Consider the following 19,027-nt stretch of genomic DNA (forward strand, 5'->3'; position numbering starts at 1 on the left):
TCTGGGAAAGAAACCTTATGTCTTTGTCATTTTTTCCTTAGCACTGAACACAGTATGTGTTGAGTGATAAAAGAAATACTTTTATTTCCTAAGATAAATGATCCACAGTCCTTTATCCAAGAACCCCAAGACCCAACATAAAATGTAAATATAGGGGCTAAGCATGGTGGTCTAGTGGCTAAAGTCCTTGCCTTGCACACACCAGGATCTCATATGGGCACCAGTTTTAATCCCAGAGGTCCTGCTTCCCATCCAGCTCCCTGCCTGTGGCCTGGGAAAGCAGTTGAAGACGGCCCAGTGCCTTGGGACCCTGCACCAGTGTGCGAGACCCAGAAGAGGCTCCTGGCTCCTGGCTTTGGATTGGTGCAGCACTGGCTGTTATGGTCACTTGAGGAGTAAATCATTGGACAGAGGATCTTCCTCTCTGTCTTCTCCTCTTTGAATTTCTGACTTTGCAATGAAAATAAAATAAATCTTAAAGAAAAAAAGTAAATATGGTGCATAGATTGCATATACCATGCATTTTTTTCATCATATGTATTTTCCATAAACTCTTGATGACACCTCATGTACATCATGTGTGACTTTAGTGACCCCATCTAGTGTTGAGTACCTAGCTCCATATTCTATACATTAAAGTTTCAATACTATTCTATGAAAATTAGTGGTGATTAAGGGATTGCTACTACATTTATGAAGTAGGTTTCATTATATACATTTTTATTCTGTTTGGGAAAAATGCAGTTTGGATTTTAACTGAATTAAATGACATGTCTTTCAGAGGATCACAAAACTGGAGTTGGCGCAGTCATTTGGGCAGAAGGGAAGTCAGTGAGTATGCAAATGATTCAAATGATTCTTTAAATATTAAACCTGATTTTTTTTGTTTCAGCATGATTTAGTTTTCAATACTTTACATTAAAAATTTTCAACTATTTGATTAGCATGTGATATTTATTTTCACAGGGCATAGGGCAATATATAGACATGTACATTGCATAAGTGGATCAAGTAAAGTAAATCAGGTCTCTATTTCCTTATTGTTTCAGTGTGTTTGGAGCCAGGCAGCTCCTCCCTTTCAGTTCTTTAGACAGCATGTAATAGCAATATGCATTTCATTTTATTGGCCCATTGAGGTTTTTAGTCTGGTGCATTTATTAAGTTCCACAAATACTAATTCCCTCTACAGTTTTCTAGGTAGAATCATTTACTTAGCAAAGAGTCACTGGACACCTACAGCTTAAACACTGCTACAGTGCACAGTGGGGATATCATGAGCACAATTTTTGGATTTCATGCCTCATGGTCTAATGGAGGAGAAGAAACAAAGAAGTGACTGGCATAGAAATGTGATTATAACTGATGGCGTGAAAGCATAGAGGAAGAACCACTGCTCTCCTTTAGAGAATGTGTGAGGTTTTTTTTAAGAATTTATTTATTTTTATTGGAAAGCCTGATATAGATATACAGGGAGGAGGAGAGACACAGAAGAAGATCTGTCCATTGATTCACTCCCCAAGTGGCTACAACGGCTGGAGCTTAGCCAATCCAAAGCCAGGAGCTCTGAGCCTCTTCTGGGTCTCCCACCTCAGGTTCAGGGTCCCAAGGCTTTGGGCTGTCCTTGACTGCTTTCCCAGGCCACAAGCACAGATGGGGAGCAGGGCCGCCAGAATTAGAACCGGTGCCCATATGGAATCCCGCTGTGTGCAAGGCGAGGACTTTAGCCGCTAGGTTACCACACCAGGCTCAATGTATGAGATATTTTTAGAGGAAGCAACATAGCATTAATCCTAAAGAATGGATAGACACTCATGAGAGCAAATTAGGGGGATTAGAAGAGAAATGCGAAGATAGGGGAATGAGAGAATACCTAAAATGCAAGTGATTTGTTAAGGTCCAGAGTCCTACACAGAATGAAGGAAAAATTGGGCTGTACCCCAATGAAGAACCTTTTATTCCATGTAAACAATTTAGAATATAGAAATTGTCTTGCCCCAGCTTGTGGAAATAAAAGGCAAAATGTTTAAAGATGGAAATGGTCATAGAAAATACATATTATAAAATCAAGCCATATACAGATGTCAATTTTGGGGGTGACCAAATCAACTCCTCTCAATTTACTTTTTACACAACGTTTAAAAAGTAAACGTTTTGAAATGCCCTCTTATGTAATGTTAGATATATCTGGAAGCCACATTTGAACAGTAAGAAGAGCAGGATTATGGCTTATGGGTTGACATGTCACTTGGCATGCCTGTGTCCCATATTGGAATGCCAGGGATCAAGTTTCACCCCTCCTGATGTGGCTTCCTAGTGATGCACTAGAAGGCATGGAGTTCCTAGCTCCTGCTTTGGTCCTGGTGCATCCCTGGCTCGTCAGACATTTGTGGGATGAGTCATGGGTAAGCAGTCAGTCTCTCGCCCTCTTTTCATCCACCTCAACACCTGTCTCTGCCTATCACCTCCATTCCAATTTGACATTTTACCTTTCAAATAAATAAATGCTTTTAAATTTTATTTTCATTGGAAAGGTTGATTTACAGAGAGAAGGAGAGACAGAAAGATCTTCCATCCACTGGCTTACTCCCAAAAAGGCCGCAACAGCTGGAGCTGAGCTGATCCGAAGCCAGCAGTCAGGAGCCTCCTTCCTGTCTCCCATGCAGGTGCTTGGTCCCAAGATTTTGGGCCATTGTCTACTGCTTTCCCAGGCCACAAGCAGGGAGCTGGTTAGGAAGTGGAGCAGTCAGGACATGAACCAGTTCTCATAGGGGGTACTGGGCATGCAAGGCGAAGACTTTAGTCACTAGGCTACTATACGGCATCCAAATAAATCTTTTTAAAAGATTCATGTATTTGAAAGAGTTAACAGAGAAAAAGGAAGAGGCAGCAAGGGAAGCTTCCATCTGCTGATTCTCTTCTGAGATGGCTGCATTGCCAGGATGTGGCCAGGCCAAAGCCAGGAAACAAGAGCATCCTCCTGGTCTCCCATCTGAGTAACAGGGGCCCAAGCACTTGGGCCATCTTTCCCTGTTTTTCCCAAGCCATTAGCAAGAAGCTAAATCAGAAGTGGAGTATCAGGGACTTGAATGGTTCCCACATGGGATACTGGCAATGTATGTTGCAGCTTTACCCACTGTGCCACAATACCCCATGCATCTTTTTATAAAAAATAAAAAGGTATATGAATATTTAACATAGCAGTTAAGATGCTGGTTAAAACATCAGGCACAGCACAATGGTTCGGTGGTTGAAATGCTCACCTTGAATGCACCGGGATCCGATTTGGGCACTGGTTTGTATTCTGACTGATCTAATCCCCCTCCAGCTCCCTGCCTGTGGCCTCGTTAGTCAGTCGAGGATGGGCCAGAGCTTTGGGACCCTGCACCCACGTGGGAGACCCAGGGAAAGCTCTTGGCTCCTGGCTCCAGATCAGCTCAGCTCCAGGGACTTTTCAATAAAAATAAAATAAAAATAAAATGAATCTTAAAAAAAATAAACATCTGCATACCATTGGAGTACCTGAATTCAACTTGTGTGTCTGTTCCTGTCCTTCTACTCCAGCATCCTGCCAGCGTGGAGCTTTGGAGGCAGTGGTATGGCTGAAGTCATTGAGTTTCTGCCGCCCACATGGAATGCCTGGGATGAGTCCCTGGCTCCCAGTGTTGGTTTTTTTTTAAAGATTTATTTATTTTATTGGACAGGCAGATGTACAGAGAGGAGGAAAGACAGAGAGGAAGATCTTCTGTCCAATGATTCACTCCCCAAGTGAACTCAATGGCCAGTGCTATGCCGATCCAAAGCCAGGAGCCAGGAACTTCTTCCAGGTCTCCCACGCGGGTGCAGGGTCCCAAAGCTTTGCGCCGTCCTTGACTGCTTTCCCACGTCACAAGCAGGGAGCTGGATGGGAAGTGGAGCTGCTGGGATTAGAACCGGCGCCTATAGGGGATCCCAGCATGTTCAAGGCGAGGACCTTAACCATTACACTGTCGTGCCAGGCCCCCAGTGTTGGGTTTGATGCAGCTTTAGCTCTTGTGGGCATTTGGGGGAATGAACTGGTGAATGAGAGCTCCCCTTTCTGTCTGTGTCTCCGAACTAAATAGCTAAATAAAAAATGAATAAGTGAATTAATTCTAAGAATTATTTTACCTAATATAAATGTACAGTTATTTTAACATGTAAACACTGTTAATAAAAACTCTGTCGCTTTGAAAATTTCACATATAATTTGCATTTACAACACTTCTCAGTTCAAACTAACTACAGGTGTCTAGCTGCTTCCATATTGACAGTGCAGTATAAGGAGCTTTTAAGTGAAGATTTGATTAGAATTGCACTATAAGAAACAAAGTGAGGTTAGACACCAAAAAGGGACATTAGAAATAGTATGAGAACTTGGAGTTACTGGGGTGAGTTAGAAGGGCATGGAATGAAATGATGAGGAACTACAGTTAGTCATTTTAATGCTAATAGATTCCAGTTTCGAAATACCTTTGCCTTAAACTGTGCCCCTACTGGAACGGGTTGCTGTGCTCGACATTCCCATAGCATTCGGTAGAACTCATCATGTTTTGTGTCCAGTTGCTCCCTCTCTTCAGTTAGGAGGCTGGTGGGGACAGGGGCCCTGTCCAGTATACAGCCCTGAGCTCAGTACTGGCCAAGGCCGGAACACTCACCTTAGGTTTATGTGACAGTTTCACAGCCTTTGCCTAACTTCATGAGATTTAAGTTTCCAGTTATTTGTAATTCAGGTAGGTGGCGTGAAAAAGTAGAAAACCTACAAATTTGAGGTCAAGCAATCTGATTATGTTGCTAATTAGTTTTATGACTGTGGCCTTAGTTTCCTTATCTGTGAAATGGGAACAATAACTGTACTTTGGAGGATTAGTCAAATGAAATAATGCATATAAACTTAGCATGAGGTTTGACATCTAGTAAATGCTCAAGGGCACCATATTAATATGATAATACTTTATTTTCAATCTTGTTAGCTCACCATGACGTACTTCTATTTATTAAGCTTCTATAGTAATGATTTTGTTAATACCTTTGAATGCTTGTGATATATTGAAATTTGATGAGGCTTATTATAGGTTATCCCAAACTATTATAAACACTATTACAAAATCATTGATAAACTATTCCATTCAAATAATTGATAAAAACATTCATATTAACAAATAATATTCCATTGACCAAAAAAAGCCCCCAAAGTAAAAAGTCTGTAATAACATAGACATATAATGATCTAGATACTGATAATTTTTTTAAAAGATGTATTTATTTTTATTGAAAGGCGGATATACAAAGAGGAGGAGAGACAGAGGAAGATCTTCCATCCGATGGTTCACTCCCCAAGTGACCGCAACGGCTGGAGCTGAGCCAATCCAAAGCCAGGAGCCAGGAGCTCTTCCGGGTCTCCCACACGGGTACAGGATCCCAAGGCTTTGCATCGTCCTCAAATGCTTTCCCAGGCCACAAGCAGGGAGCTGGATGGGAAGCAGAGCCACTGGGATTAGAGCCAGCAACCATATGGGATCCTGGCGTGTGCAAGGCGAGGACTTTAACCACTACACTATGGTGCCGGGCCCTAAATACTGATAATTTTTACAAGTGCATTTTTCAGGGGGTGGGGAGGAATCCCAGACTCTACGAAATTGTATGTCAAAATTCAAAATAAAAATTCAAAAACAAATTTTAAAAAAGCATATTTTTCTTTTCAACTGGGTAACACTTTTTTATTTTTAAATTTATTTGAAAGAATTACAGAGAGGAAAAGCAGAAGGTACAGAGATCTTCCATCTGCCAGTTCATTTTTTAGATGGCCACAACAGCCAGTGCTGAGCCAGTCTCAAGCCAGGAGCCAGGAACTTCCTTTAGGTCTCCCAAGTGGGTGGCAGGGTTCAAGCACTTGAGCCATCTTCTGCAACTTTCCCAGGCCATTAGCAGGGAGATGGATAGGGAGTGGAGCAGCCAAGACTTGAACTGGCACCCATATGGGCTGCTGGCACTGCAGGAGGTGGCCCAACAATAGCATATTTCCAGCAACAGAGATTGTTCAAAATGTAGTTGTTTGTCTCTCCACATCAGGGATATGTTCTCAGAAATGTATCATTAGGTAATTTTGTGCAAATGTCATGGAGTATTCTTACTCAGAGATAGCTATGATGTCATTAGGTGTTGTAATTTATGGGACCACTGTCATATGTATGTTCTATCGTTGATAAAAGGTTGTTATCCTGTGTGTGTCTGTGTTTTTAAAGTTTCGGATTTGTTAGCCAGTAGCATAGCACAGAGCATATAAGAAATTAACTCATAATTGAGTGCGTGCTATAAATGTAATATTCTACTGTAAGGGATAGAAAAAAAATCTGAAACATGATTTCAGTTCTCCAAGATCCTATGTTCCATCCAAGGATAAACATTTGAATCAAGCAAAAACAATTTATGACTTAAACAGTATAGCATTTTGTTATCTGCTAAATCTAAGGCACTGCCCTGAGATTACAGACTACAGAAGTCATCATTCTTGGGATTTAGATTTGGCAAGACCACACTGCAGTAGGATGATCTGAATACTGTGTTTATCTCGTGGCTCAATTTTATTTTATTCCTTACACAAAGAATGATAGCAAACTTTAAAAATACATTGCCAGGTGCCTTTGCAGAAGGTTAGCACTAACTATGGTTGGTTTGCTCACTTCCGTAGAGAAGTTGTGATGGAACAGGTGCCATGTACTTCGTAGGATGTGGTTACAACGCTTTTCCTGTTGGATCTGAGTATGCTGATTTCCCACACATGGATGACAAGCAGAAAGACCGAGAAATAAGGAAATTCAGATATATCATACATGCAGAACAGAATGCCTTGACATTTAGGTATGAAATTCTCTTCCATGTATTTACAATCTAGTAAGTGTTACTTGAAATTAGTTTTCTTTTAGTTGAAATTTATTTCTTTTTAAAAAGTCTAAGAAATAGTGTTTTCAGAAGCATACCCTTGGTGAGCTTGGTCTTTGCTTTTGTTGCCATAGATTTTTTTTTTTTTTCAGGACTTCCAGTTTACTGAAGAAGTCCCTTTTATTCCCTCTGTCTCTCCAAAATGAAGCTGCTTCAAACTTTCTTAGCATCCTTTTTTTATTTTTATTTTTGGTATGTTAAGATCTCCTTTGTTTTCTGTATTTATGTTTATGAGTATGTGGACTTTACTGTGAATCAAATTTGTTTAAGGGATCTCGTTAGAATTTTTGTTAAAGTAATTTTGCTATCACTGGCATTAATTCTTTTTAGCATAGTTTATCACTGCTGTAGATGTTTCTTAGCATTTACCATTAAGAGGATAAGATTAGAGTGTTAAGCTGAGTAAGACATAGCTTCTGTCCTGGGGAGCTTCTAATGGATTAGGGAATACAAATATAAGGCTATGTCCATCTAATGCACTCAGTGCTATGGGAGAGACAAGGTGCTGTGGACACTGAGAGATTGCTACAAGGAGGCTGGGCTAGAGATAAGCTGTGTAGAAGAAGGGGCATTTGAGATGAGACTGAAAGGGTTGCTGAGATTGTGACAATTGGCGATTTTTCTTGAAGGGAAGGCCATTCTTGCTTGTGGCCTAATCAACAGTCTACAACAGGAAAATGCAATGAATGTTTAAGAATGTGGGTATTTTAGTTAGGCTGTAGTGAATGCTGCGTATATGATTAGGCTGGGCCTGGACAATAGACTTTGAGTTCAAACCATTGGTAGGCAATGGGGAAATGGAATAACACTGACAAAACTGTACTCTGTAGATTACTGGGCAACAGTTGTAGTGTTTGGAAAGACTAGTTGTGCAGAATTCTGTTGCCCCAAATGAATAAACTAAATTTCAACCAGGGAGATGGGTATGGAACATGAGCAGTGGGGGAGTTAAAGATAGTGGTTGAAAACAAGAAAACAGAATGGGCGGTGCTTAGTCTTGCACGGCCTCCAGCATGCAGAAGTTCACACCTCCAACACCCACCCATACACACATCTCTGTTCTTTTCCTTTTTCTTTTCATTACGTATTTACTTATTTTATTTTGTAGGGTACTGTGAATATGCAAAATTTACATGTTTATTAAATAAAATTGTGATAGGGAAAGAGTAAGGAAACTATAACTCAAAACAGTACTTAAACTTCAGTATATAAGTACAATTTAAGACAGCTATTAATCTTTTTAATTTTATTTTTTTAATTGATTACATTGCATTATGTGACAGTTTAACGTCTGATTTCAGTATTACAAGGAGTGTGCCCATTCTGAAAATCCAATATAAGACTAAGTTTTAAAGCAGCAACATGACACTCAAAAAGTTTCACATTTTGGACATTTCAGATTGCAGAGTTTTGGTTCAAGAATACTCAACAGATAAAGGCTGTGTAAATGTTCCAAAATCCCACAAAACTTCAAAATGTGAAACAATTCAGGTCCCAAGCATTTCAAATTAGGGACATTGAACTAATACTTAGAAAGTGTTCTTTTCTTTTGTGTATGATCTGTCTCTCCTCTTTTATACCTATCTCTGTTTTCATTTACTTTGTAATGATGTTGAACAGTTTCCCGATGGCTTAGAATCACTAGATAAATTCTATTTGTAAAAATTGTCATGATCAGTTAGTATTGCAGCATTTTTATGGGTTTACATATTCTAAACATTCACTAATTTAGCAAAAATAATGCTTGAATATATTTGCAGTGTTGTTTTTAAAATAGCTAAAGTTTAGTGCTTAAATATTTGTACTAACAACTTACTTTTCAGCATCTACGTTTTTTAAATATATTATGAATTTTTATAGGTGTCAAGAAATAAAACCAGAAGAAAGAAGCATGATTTTTGTGACGAAGTGTCCATGTGATGAGTGTGTGCCCTTAATTAAAGGTGCAGGAATAAAACAGATCTATGCAGGGGATGTAGATGTTGGAAAAAAGAAGGCAGACATCTCTTATATGAAGTTTGGGGAACTTGAGGGTGTTAGCAAATTCACGGTAAGTAGCTACACATTTTTCTAGATGTACTTATTATCACGTTTGGCATATTGTTTATTGTAAATGAGTGACTCCAACCTTTTTTAAAAGTTTCAGCAGGTTATTGAGTCTACTTTGTGTGCAAACATGTCCCTCACTATAAATATTTAGCCTGGAATCTCTGCCTTAAGGATTTGTCCCTTTGGACACTGTGTCTCTTGAGGCAGTGGGACCTTTGGTGCCATCTGGTGGCTGATAAAAGTTCTAATCTGCTTTTTTTTTTTTTTTTTTAATTCTTTAAACAACTTTTTATTTCTTTTTTTTTAATTATTATTATTTTATGATATAATTTCATAGTGTCTGGGATTTCCTGTCCCCTTTCCCAAGTCCCTTTCCTCCCCTACTGGTTTCCCCTCTAGTGTTACAATGGATAGTCCTTCAGGAACAGTCAGTAAGTCCATCATTCCACTGTTGAAGTGTTCCCTGACACTGTAGGCATGGACAATGTCAGCGAGTCCAGCATCCTACTGTCAGGCTATTTTCAACAGTTTCACTGGGAGTTCATCTTTGGTCTGAATGCAGAGATGCATACTACACCATGTCTTCACATCTGGACATGTCAGTCTCTACTGCACTTCTGTTATACATTTATTTACTTGAAAGAGTTGCACAGAAAGAGAATAGGAGGAGGAAAGACACAGACAGAGCTTTCATCCACTGGATCGCTCTCCAAATTGCCACAATGGCTGGGGTTGGACCAACATGAATCTGAGGTTTCTGCTGGGTCACCCGTGTGGGTGCGGGGACCCCAAGCACTTTGGCCATGTTCTGCTGTTTTCCCAGGCACCTTGGCAGACAGCTGAGTTAGAAGTGGAGCAGCTGGTACTTGGTCCAGCACCTGTATGGGATGCTGTCCTTACAGGTGGTAACTTTACTGGCTGGCTACACCACACACTGGCACCTCTAATCTACCTTTTCCATCATCTTCCTTTCTTGTTTGGTGTAGATAGGAATAAAAATAGTTCTAAGGGTGCGGTTACCTAGTGGCTCGAGTCCTGCCTTGTATGTGCTAAGATCCTTATGTGGGCGCCAGTTTGTATCCCTGCAGTCCCACACTCCTTTCAGCTCCCTGCTTGTGGCCTGGGAGGGCACTGGAGGCTGGCCCAAAGCTTTGGGACCCTGCACCCACAGGGAAATCCGGGGCAGGCTCCTGACTCCTGGCTTTGGATCTGCTCAGCTCCAGCCATTGAGGCCACTGGGGAGTGAGCAGGTGGATGAAGGATCTTTCTCTCTGTCTCTCCTTCTGTCTGTAAATCTGACTTTCCAATAAAAAATAAATCTTAAAAAAAATTAGTTTTAGGATTCCGCAGAAGGTAGGGAGGTACACACACATCCTGTGGAAGATAAAGGAAAAAAATAATTCCATTTTTTTTCTAACTTTTTATATGAAAGGCAGAAGAAGAGAGAGATCTTGCTTTACTTCCCACATGCCTGTGATAAAGAGATCTGGATCACTCCCCACATGTCTGCAATTGCTGGGTCTAGATCAGGCTGAAGCCAGGAGCCATGGATTCACTGTGGGTGACAGAGATGTAAGCACCTGAGCAGCACCCAGCTGCCACCGAGGGAGCACACTGGCAGGAAGCTGGGATTGAAGTGGAGCAGGACTCAAACCCACACGCTCTGGCACAGGATGTGAGCATCCCGGGCAGTGCCGTAATCACTGTACCACACACCTACCCCAGTGCTGTTTTCAGAACAGATTTTATTATTGTATTTCCATGTCCATTTACTTGATTTTTCCCTGTTTAATAGATGTAGATTTTTCCCTATAGATTGTTTATAAAGGTAATACACACTCGTTATAGAAGACTTAGGAAATAAAAAGGATGCATACTGTTTCACAGATTCTGGATGTTGTTGTATTTTCCATGTCAGTAAAGAGTCTTCAAAAAATATTTCCAGGGCCAGCATTATGGTATAGCAAGTAAAGCAGCTGTCTGTGCTTGCCAGCCTCCCATATGGGCTCTGGTTTGTTTCCCGGCTGCTTCATTTCTGACCCAGCTCCTTACTAAAGGCCTGGGAAAAGCAGCGGAAGATAGCCAAAGTGTTTGAGCTTCATCGCATGTGTGGGAGACCTGGATGAAACTCCTGATTCTTGGTTTGGGCCCAACCCAGCACTGGACGTGGTGGCTATAGAATCCATCTCTCTCTCTCTCTCTTTGTGTGTGTCCTTCTGCATAACTGATTTTCAATATAAATAAACAAATCTTGAAATTTTTTTCAATAATTATGCAATATTCTAACCTCTAGATCTAACTTATTTAACCATTCCCCTGTTTAGCACTAGGGTTGTTTCTAAGTTTTTGAATTAAGAAAAAACATTTTGTGAATATCATTAATTATAAATTTGGGGTATTTTTAATTGCTAAAATAATAGATTTTAGTGGCTTGACAGATTTCAAAATGCGCATCTTGTTTTGTGTATATATGTTTAGTTTCTCACCCATTGTAGATCCTCTCTCCTGAGCTAGCTCTAATTATCCCATTGCTGTAAGTGACCAGACAGTTCTAGATGCCCTGCTTTTCCTAAGGACTTTCTGTGCTTGCATTGCCTCCCCACCCAAGGCTCAAGATGTTAGTTAATCTGATGAACTAGTTGATGCTAATGGGAGAGGCTCTCCAGTAATTCTTGCCTAATTGTATTTCTTCAGAGCTAGTGGCCCTTCTGGTGAAGTCATGAGTGATTTTAATAGAGAGTCAGCATATCTGAAAAAGCAAAGCTAGGAGCTTCTGTTCATACCCTGGTCTCTTCTGCTCCTCTTGTGTTCTCTATGATGTCTGAGATTCTTCAAGTTTCCCTGTTTCTTTCTGAGTGACTGAGATGGGAAACTCAGAAAAGATATGTGATAGCTGATAGAGAAGCTTATGCAATTGTGTTAAAAGGCAGAATAATCTTGGTCATATTTTCTTTCTTTAATACCTAGGCCTTCTCTAGTGATTAAAAGATTCTTTAGTGTCTGGATATAGGAATGTGATGAAATTCCAGAATGCCAGGCCTGAGCAGACCCAGCTGCTAAAAGTGTTTAACCTGGAGCAAGCCACAGCAACCTCTCATCTTCCTTACCTGCAGAACAAATGGGTAGGATTGTTCAAGTCCCTTCTCTAAGAGTGCTACTGATTCTGACCTAGGATCACTCAGGTGGCGTTATTAGGGCTTTGCTGATATACACAGTACTAACTCCTTTCTCTTGTATGATATAAAATTTAAAAAGCAGTATGCTGAAGCAAAGTCTGTTAAATCCTTTTGAAGCAAATAAGATGTTTATGACCTCTTTCAGTGGCAACTGGACCCATCAGGCACCCATGGTCTTGAACAAAATGTGTCTGGAAGGAGAGAAAGTAAGTATTTTACAAGGCCTGTCCTGCAATTGTGATTAAGTCTGTTGCTGAAGAAAAAGATACATGGTGCGTCTTAGTGACCAGGTGATAGAAATCATTGTTTTAATAGATAAAAACTATTCTTTTGGCAGACTAGAGTTTTACTGTTCAGTTTATTCACACACATTTATGTATCTGAACATATGCAGAGAAAAAAGCCCTCATTACTCCTCTGAGTCTACAGTTTATTACAAATATCACATATAAATCGGTTTATAGATTAAATTTGTATAACAATAAATTATTGGATTGTTCTGTATCAAAACAAAATCTTCTCGGGAAGTAAAAAAGGAAAACCATTTGTAATTAGGATAGAAAAGTCTAGAACCAAGTGAGGAAGATCCAAGTCACTACTTTGTTCTGAAGCACAGCCACGCTTGCCCAGCCTGGTCGAGTTACTAGGCTGTATTAGGTGCATATTCAAACAGATATTTTAGATGCCATGGAATCTTTTAGAGACCGTAAAATTCCTTGGGCACATAATTTTGATCGTTTTATTTGAAGATAGTAGATATTGTTACTTAATTGTTTGAATTCTAGGTAAATGGAAGTATAATGTGTTTTCTTGGCATTATTTTCTGACAGTGAAAAAAGTATAGAAATTTCCTACAAAAATAGTTTTAGTGAGAATGTCTTGATTCTCTATATTTTGAATAACCTTGCTTTGTTCAAAGGGTAAATTAGTTGCTTGTAATATGGGGGAAAAAAATAACTTCTTTCCTTAGAATTTCTTTTTATTTATGTAAAATGTAGAGTGGCAGAGAGGGAGGAAATGAGAGGAACCTCTTCTGTCCCCTGCTCAGTACCCAAAAGCCACAGAGCCAGGGCTGGGTCGGGCCAAGCGAGGAGCGAAGAACAACATCCCCTTCTCTCTCTCATCTTTTGATTGTGTTTTTCTATAAATATTGAACAATAAGTTTATGTAAGCATTTTTTAAATGTTTTGTGTCAATAAATGTCTGTTTGTCAATTATTTCACAACTTCCTCGAGGCATGTGTACCCTTTAGGGTGTAGAAGTGTGTTTTAGTATATTCATGGTTGTGCAGACGTCACCACAGCCTCATTCCAGAACAGTTTTCAGTATCTCAGAAAGAGGCCTTACATTTATAGTTGCTTTCAATTAACCTCTCTCCCTATTTCTAGACACCCACTAATGTACTTGATGTGTTTTTGGATTCATTTGTTCTGGCCATTTCATATGGATGGATTCACACCATATATGGTTTCTTTCCAAATTTTGATTCAGTGAAAAATAAAAAGAATCAGACAGACAGAAATTGGAATGTGGGAAAGTAAGGGACTGACCTTTGGCCATAGCTATCTTTCCAACCCCAGGAGACTTGCTACTTCAGGCCTTATCAGTGCTGTACCAATGGTAAAAGAGAAAGGGGCAAGTGGCACAACTGACCACTTTCCCAAATAGCCCTTAAAAGTCACTGAGATTTTTAGAATGTAGTAAAAGTAAATAGACACCTATGTACTCCTGAAAGGAAAATTAGTGGTAAAAGAAACATTTTGTTAGAATCTGGATGGCAGGGACCAGCGCGATAGCTCAACAGGCTAATCTTCCACCTTCAAGTGTCAGCACCACATATGGGTGCTGGTTCATGTCCCGGCTGTTCTGTTTCTCATCCAGCACCCTGCTTGTAGCCTGGGAAAGCAGAGGACGGCACAGGCTCTTGGGACCCTGCACCCATGTGGAGACCTGGAAGAGGCTCCTGGCTCCTGGCTTTGGATTGGCTCAGCTCCGGCTTTTGTAGCCACTTGGGGAGTGAATCAACACATCCTCTTTGTCTCTCCTTTCTATATATCTGTCTTTCCAATAAAAACAAAATAAAACTTTAAAAAAGATGTATTTTTATTGGAAAAGTAGATTTACAGAGAGAAGGAGAGACAGAAAGATCTTCCATCTATTGGTTCATTTCCCAAATAGCTGCAGCAGCTGGAAATGAGGCAATCTGAAGCCAGAGCCAGGAGCTTCTTCCAGGTCTCTCACGCAGGTGCAGGATCCAAAGGCTTTGGGCTGTCCTTGACTGCTTTCCCAGGCCACAAGCAGGGAGCTGAATAGGAAGTGGAGCAGTGCCCATATGGGATCCCAGCATGTGCAAGGTGAGGACTTTAGCAACTAGGCTACCACTCCAGGCGTGAAAGGATATCTTACACAGGACATAATACTGATCATAAAGGAAAAGAGTGTGAAATCAGAATAAGTCCCCGTTTAAGATGCCTGTTCTCCAAGGCACCTACTGGAAGAGTGTTTTTTCATACATAATACTGAATTTTATTTAGAACATATAAAGAAGTCCTCTAGGGACTATTGATTAAAGCACTTACATCCCGCATCAAGGTAACTGGGTGTTGTTGCTGCCTCCAGCTTCCTCTCAGCGCAGCCGTTGGGATGCAGCAGTGTTAGCCACAGTGGCTGGGTGCCTGCTGCCCGCAGGGGGACTGACTTGACTGTCTGGTTCTAAGCTATAGCACCAGCCCAGTCACAGCCTTTGTCACTAGCGACATTTGGCAAGTGATTTAATAGATGGAAGTGATCTCTCTCCCTCTCCCTCTCTGTCAAACTTATTTATTTTTATTGGATAGTCCAATTTACAGAGAGAAGGAGAAACAAAAAATAAAGATCTTCCATCCACTGGCTTACTCCCCAAGCAGCCGCAACAACTGGAGCCAGGATCCAAAGCCATGAGGCAGGAGCTTCTTCCGAGTCTCCCACACGGGTGCAGGGTCCCAAGGCTTTGGGCTATCCTCGACTGCTTTCCCAGACCACAAGCAGGGAGCTGGATGGGAAGTGGGGCAGCCGGGACACAAACTGAGGCTCATATGGGAACTTAGCACATGCAAGGCAAGGGCATTAGCCACTAAGCTACTGCACCTGGCCCAGTGCGTTAGGACTTTTATCTGTATTATATATCTCTTTTTGTTGCTTCCAGACATGCTTAGGAAGGCCTTGGTGTCCCTAGTGGCAGCTTAACTGGCAGGGAGGGCAGGCAAGTCCCTCCACAGCCAGGAAACAGAGGGGTAGGAGGAAACTGTGGGTTGACCGAGTGCATTGCCGTGACTGTAGTGGTACTTTCACAGGTGTCAAAACTCATCTGGTTGCATGCCATAAATATGGTCAGCTTATGGTACTAATAAAGTGACCAAAACAAGAAACCAGGAAGAAGTTGGACCCAATCCATCCCCTAAGCCTGCCCAGGCAGAAAAACCTGTCCCCTTCCCAGGAGAGGAGTGAGGGAACAGCAGAGAACCCCTTAGCTCTGTCTGCCCCAGGACGCTTCTTCTCTGGAGGATGAGCAGGTGCATTTGGTTTAGTCTAGCCCAATAGTAAGGGTTTGACACCCAAAAAGTCTGATGGATTATTTGTGATACACAGAAATTTATCTAGAGGCAGCAGTCAATAATTTGAAGGGAAGATCAAATGACTGCTTCTTTTACTTAAGTGTGTTTTGTGTAGCTGAATTTAGCACTGTTTCCTGACGCGGCGTTGTTCTTGAATGCTAGATGGCGTGCTGGGGTCCGACCCTCCAAGTGAAGAACAGCACCAGAGCAAGAGGCTGTGTCTGGGAAGCCACTGAGAAGCTCTGCCTACACTGCCAGCAAAGGCCTCATGGGGCTGCTGTTGCACCTCTACATTCAGCCTATTCACTTCAGAAAATAAGGGGGGATTATATAAATAGCAGATTTTTAAAGGAAGTTAATTTATTATGAGGGTATGAATGGAGTTGATGAGAATGTTTTTCTTCTAAATTTATTTGTGCGTTTTTCAGAATATTGTGGTGCTACGCTGAAAGTAGCAGCAGTAATTTAATGAGACTGATGCAATCACCAACAGGAGCTGATTTCTGTTTGCCTTGACATTGGGTTAGCCAGTTTGAAAGGGACCTGCTCACAGGAGATCTCACCTCAGCAAGGAATCACACGTCCCTTGAGGATTAGTAGTTTCTTTAGATTATGAGGATAATGTTAAGTAAACTGCCCCTGGGAAACATATGACAAGCTGATCACCTTTTTATTAATCTGAATTTGCTTACTTCAGATTGAAGTAAGCAACTTCAAATGAAGTTGGTGGATTTGGTCTCCATTTTTTAAAAATACTTTTAAAAATGTTAATTTCTCTGAAAAATTTTTGATATGTAAAATCATAATGATTTGTTGGACTGGGTCCAATTATCTCACTAATGCAGGGTAACCAGAGGGAGATTATTATTTGGACACAGCTTTGCCATTTGATGTCATCAACTGCGGAGATCATCAACAGAGCCCACATCTGGTTTTGATGGTAACAGAGAAAAAATATGCGAGTCTGGCATATTGAAACCAGCTTCCCAGAATTCCATTAATAATGTGTTCACCCCTGTAATTTCCCTGTGACTTTGATCTTGAAGACCTTTCCAGAACATTCTCAGACCTCAAGGATATTGATATCTTGACAGAAACATGTTCATTTCTGTTAAGTTACTAATGCTCTTTGTGATTTCTCTTTTATTTGCGGAGAGACATCCAGAAAATCAGTCCCAAGATTCAGGCTTACGTTATTCCCTGTCCTAGAACTGGGAACCGTGCCACCGTGGTCTCTGGTGTGTGAACTGGCTCCCAGCTCTGTGGAGGCGGTGAGTTTGCCTCAGCCTTTGTCCATCACATGACCTGGGCAGGGAGGCGGCTTCTACCCATCAGAGTTATATACCAGGGCAGCAGGAGCTCTGACAGAAGGGTCCTGCTTGTGGAGCAGCCAGCTTGGGTCCCTGGGAAGTCAGAGTCCTCACACACATTTTACACAAACACAGGCCATGAAACAGGGAGGAAGAAGAAGGCCATACCTAAGAGAGAACTAATGCTAATTTAAAAACCACTAGTTTTGCTGTTTAGTGCTCAATATAAAAGGTCTGAGATTGCTTTTTGCTCTAAAATTACTTTTTAAACTATATATGCTTAAGTTTTGGGGCTTTTTTTTTTCTTTTTGTTAACATGTTAACTACAGCACACCTCTTGAGATAAAAAAAGTCCTGGTATACTCCTAACTGCCAAGCTTATGAATTTACATAGCAGGCATTGGAGAAGGAAATGGGAAGTGGATATTCCCACAGCACTGTTAAAATGGCCATGGTAACACCATTTGTTCTTTCTGTACAACTGGTCAGATTTCGATGATCAATTATTGAGGGCTTACTGTGTGACACCAGAGGAAAAGCTCTGCAGGGGCATGCATATTTTGCATATGTGTGTGTGTTTATGTGTGTATACATATATATGTATATAATATAAAATTTATCTTTTAAAGTATCATTTGCTTACTTTTGTTTATTTGAAAGAAACAGATGTTCCATCTGTTGGGTCACTCCCCAACAGCAACCAGGTATGGGCCACATTGAAGCCAGGAGCTCAGAACCCAATCTGGTTCTTCCACATGGATGTCAGAGACCTGCAAACTTGAACCGTCACTTGCTGCCTCCCAGAATGTGCATAGCAGGAAGCTGGGATCAGAAGCGGAGCAGGGACTTGAACTCAGGCATTCTGACAGAGGAAGTGAGTGTCCTAATCAATATCCTAACAGCTGCATCAGCTCCTACCACTAGAAGATTTCTTTACTGAATCTTTTTTTAAAGATGTATTTATTTTTATTGGAAAGACAGATTTACAGAGAGAAGAAGAAACAGAGAGAGTTTCCATCCGCTGGTTCATTCCCCAGGTGGCTGCAATGGCCAGAAGCCAGGTGCTTCCTCCAGTTCTCCCATGTGGATTGCAGGGTGAGGATTTAGCCACTAGGCTCTCATGCTGGGCCCACCAAATTCCATTTGAACCATCCAGAAATTCTGACAACACAATGTCCCTTGGGGAGTCTGGATGGTGACTGGGGGGATGGGGGGTCAGTATGTCACCCTCACGGCTGCATCTCTCACTGCGACAGGTTAGCTAGGCTCAGCTGGGACACCCCAGTGACCAAGAAGCCCACTGAGACATACTTGCTGTCAGGAACAGCCACCTCCCCCGCCCCACCATCAATTGTCCTCATTCCCATCACCCGTGCCTGGTCTGAAACACAGGCCTCTTTGTGTCTTGTCCCCTCCTACGTGAATGCCCTCCAGGACCTGAAAGTAGCCATTGTGTCCCTGCAGTCTCGTGACAGCCTCCTGCCGCTCCGGGACACGCACCGGGGTTAGCGCCTGTGCAGTGCCTACATTTCGTCATTTAAGCTCCACACCCGGAAGCAGCGAATGTCACTCCCAGAAACTGAGTCCCAACTTCAACTACTTCCTCCAGGCTGCACTGCTGGCTACTGGTGGGGCCCACGTGGAGGTCTATTTCTTCAAATCTGGACTCAACACCTTCCAGTTTTCACTGAATTGTATCCACTCTCCCCTTCAATGTTTTCTCTTCACAGCACTCTTGTCTTCTAGGGTCAGCTGTGGGCAGTGGCCCAGTTTTCACCCTTTCCCATATTCACATCCTTTACAAAATAGCCTTGTCATTTCCTGCCTGCAACAGGTGAAATGTTTCTACAATTTGACTGTTTGCCGCATAGATGGAGGCACGGAAGTGGCCCCAAGGAGCTGCTGTGTTTCCACTTGCTTCACTCCCAAACACAGGGCAGAC

General features: G+C 41.6%; 1 protein-coding gene across 3 annotated transcripts in view; it reads left to right on the forward strand.

Moving 5' to 3' along the window:
• The window catches only part of CDADC1 (cytidine and dCMP deaminase domain containing 1), a 42,246-nt gene extending 26,097 nt beyond the window's left edge, over nt 1-16,149 (forward strand). For 2 of the 3 annotated variants that reach the window (XM_058670779.1, XM_058670781.1), the window contains 5 exons: nt 782-831; nt 6,707-6,876; nt 8,818-9,007; nt 12,328-12,388; nt 15,938-16,149. In XM_058670779.1, coding sequence (XP_058526762.1) covers nt 782-831; nt 6,707-6,876; nt 8,818-9,007; nt 12,328-12,388; nt 15,938-16,011 — 545 coding nt within the window. In that variant the 3' untranslated portion in view covers nt 16,012-16,149. Of the gene's footprint in view, nt 1-781; nt 832-6,706; nt 6,877-8,817; nt 9,008-11,973; nt 12,300-12,327; nt 12,389-15,937 lie in introns of those variants that run through there. The other variant, XM_058670780.1, reaches the window with a different exon arrangement.
• The last annotated feature ends 2,878 nt before the right edge of the window (nt 16,150-19,027 follow it).

This window comes from Ochotona princeps, chromosome 12, assembly GCF_030435755.1.
Source record: "Ochotona princeps isolate mOchPri1 chromosome 12, mOchPri1.hap1, whole genome shotgun sequence".
Lineage (NCBI taxonomy): Eukaryota > Metazoa > Chordata > Mammalia > Lagomorpha > Ochotonidae > Ochotona > Ochotona princeps.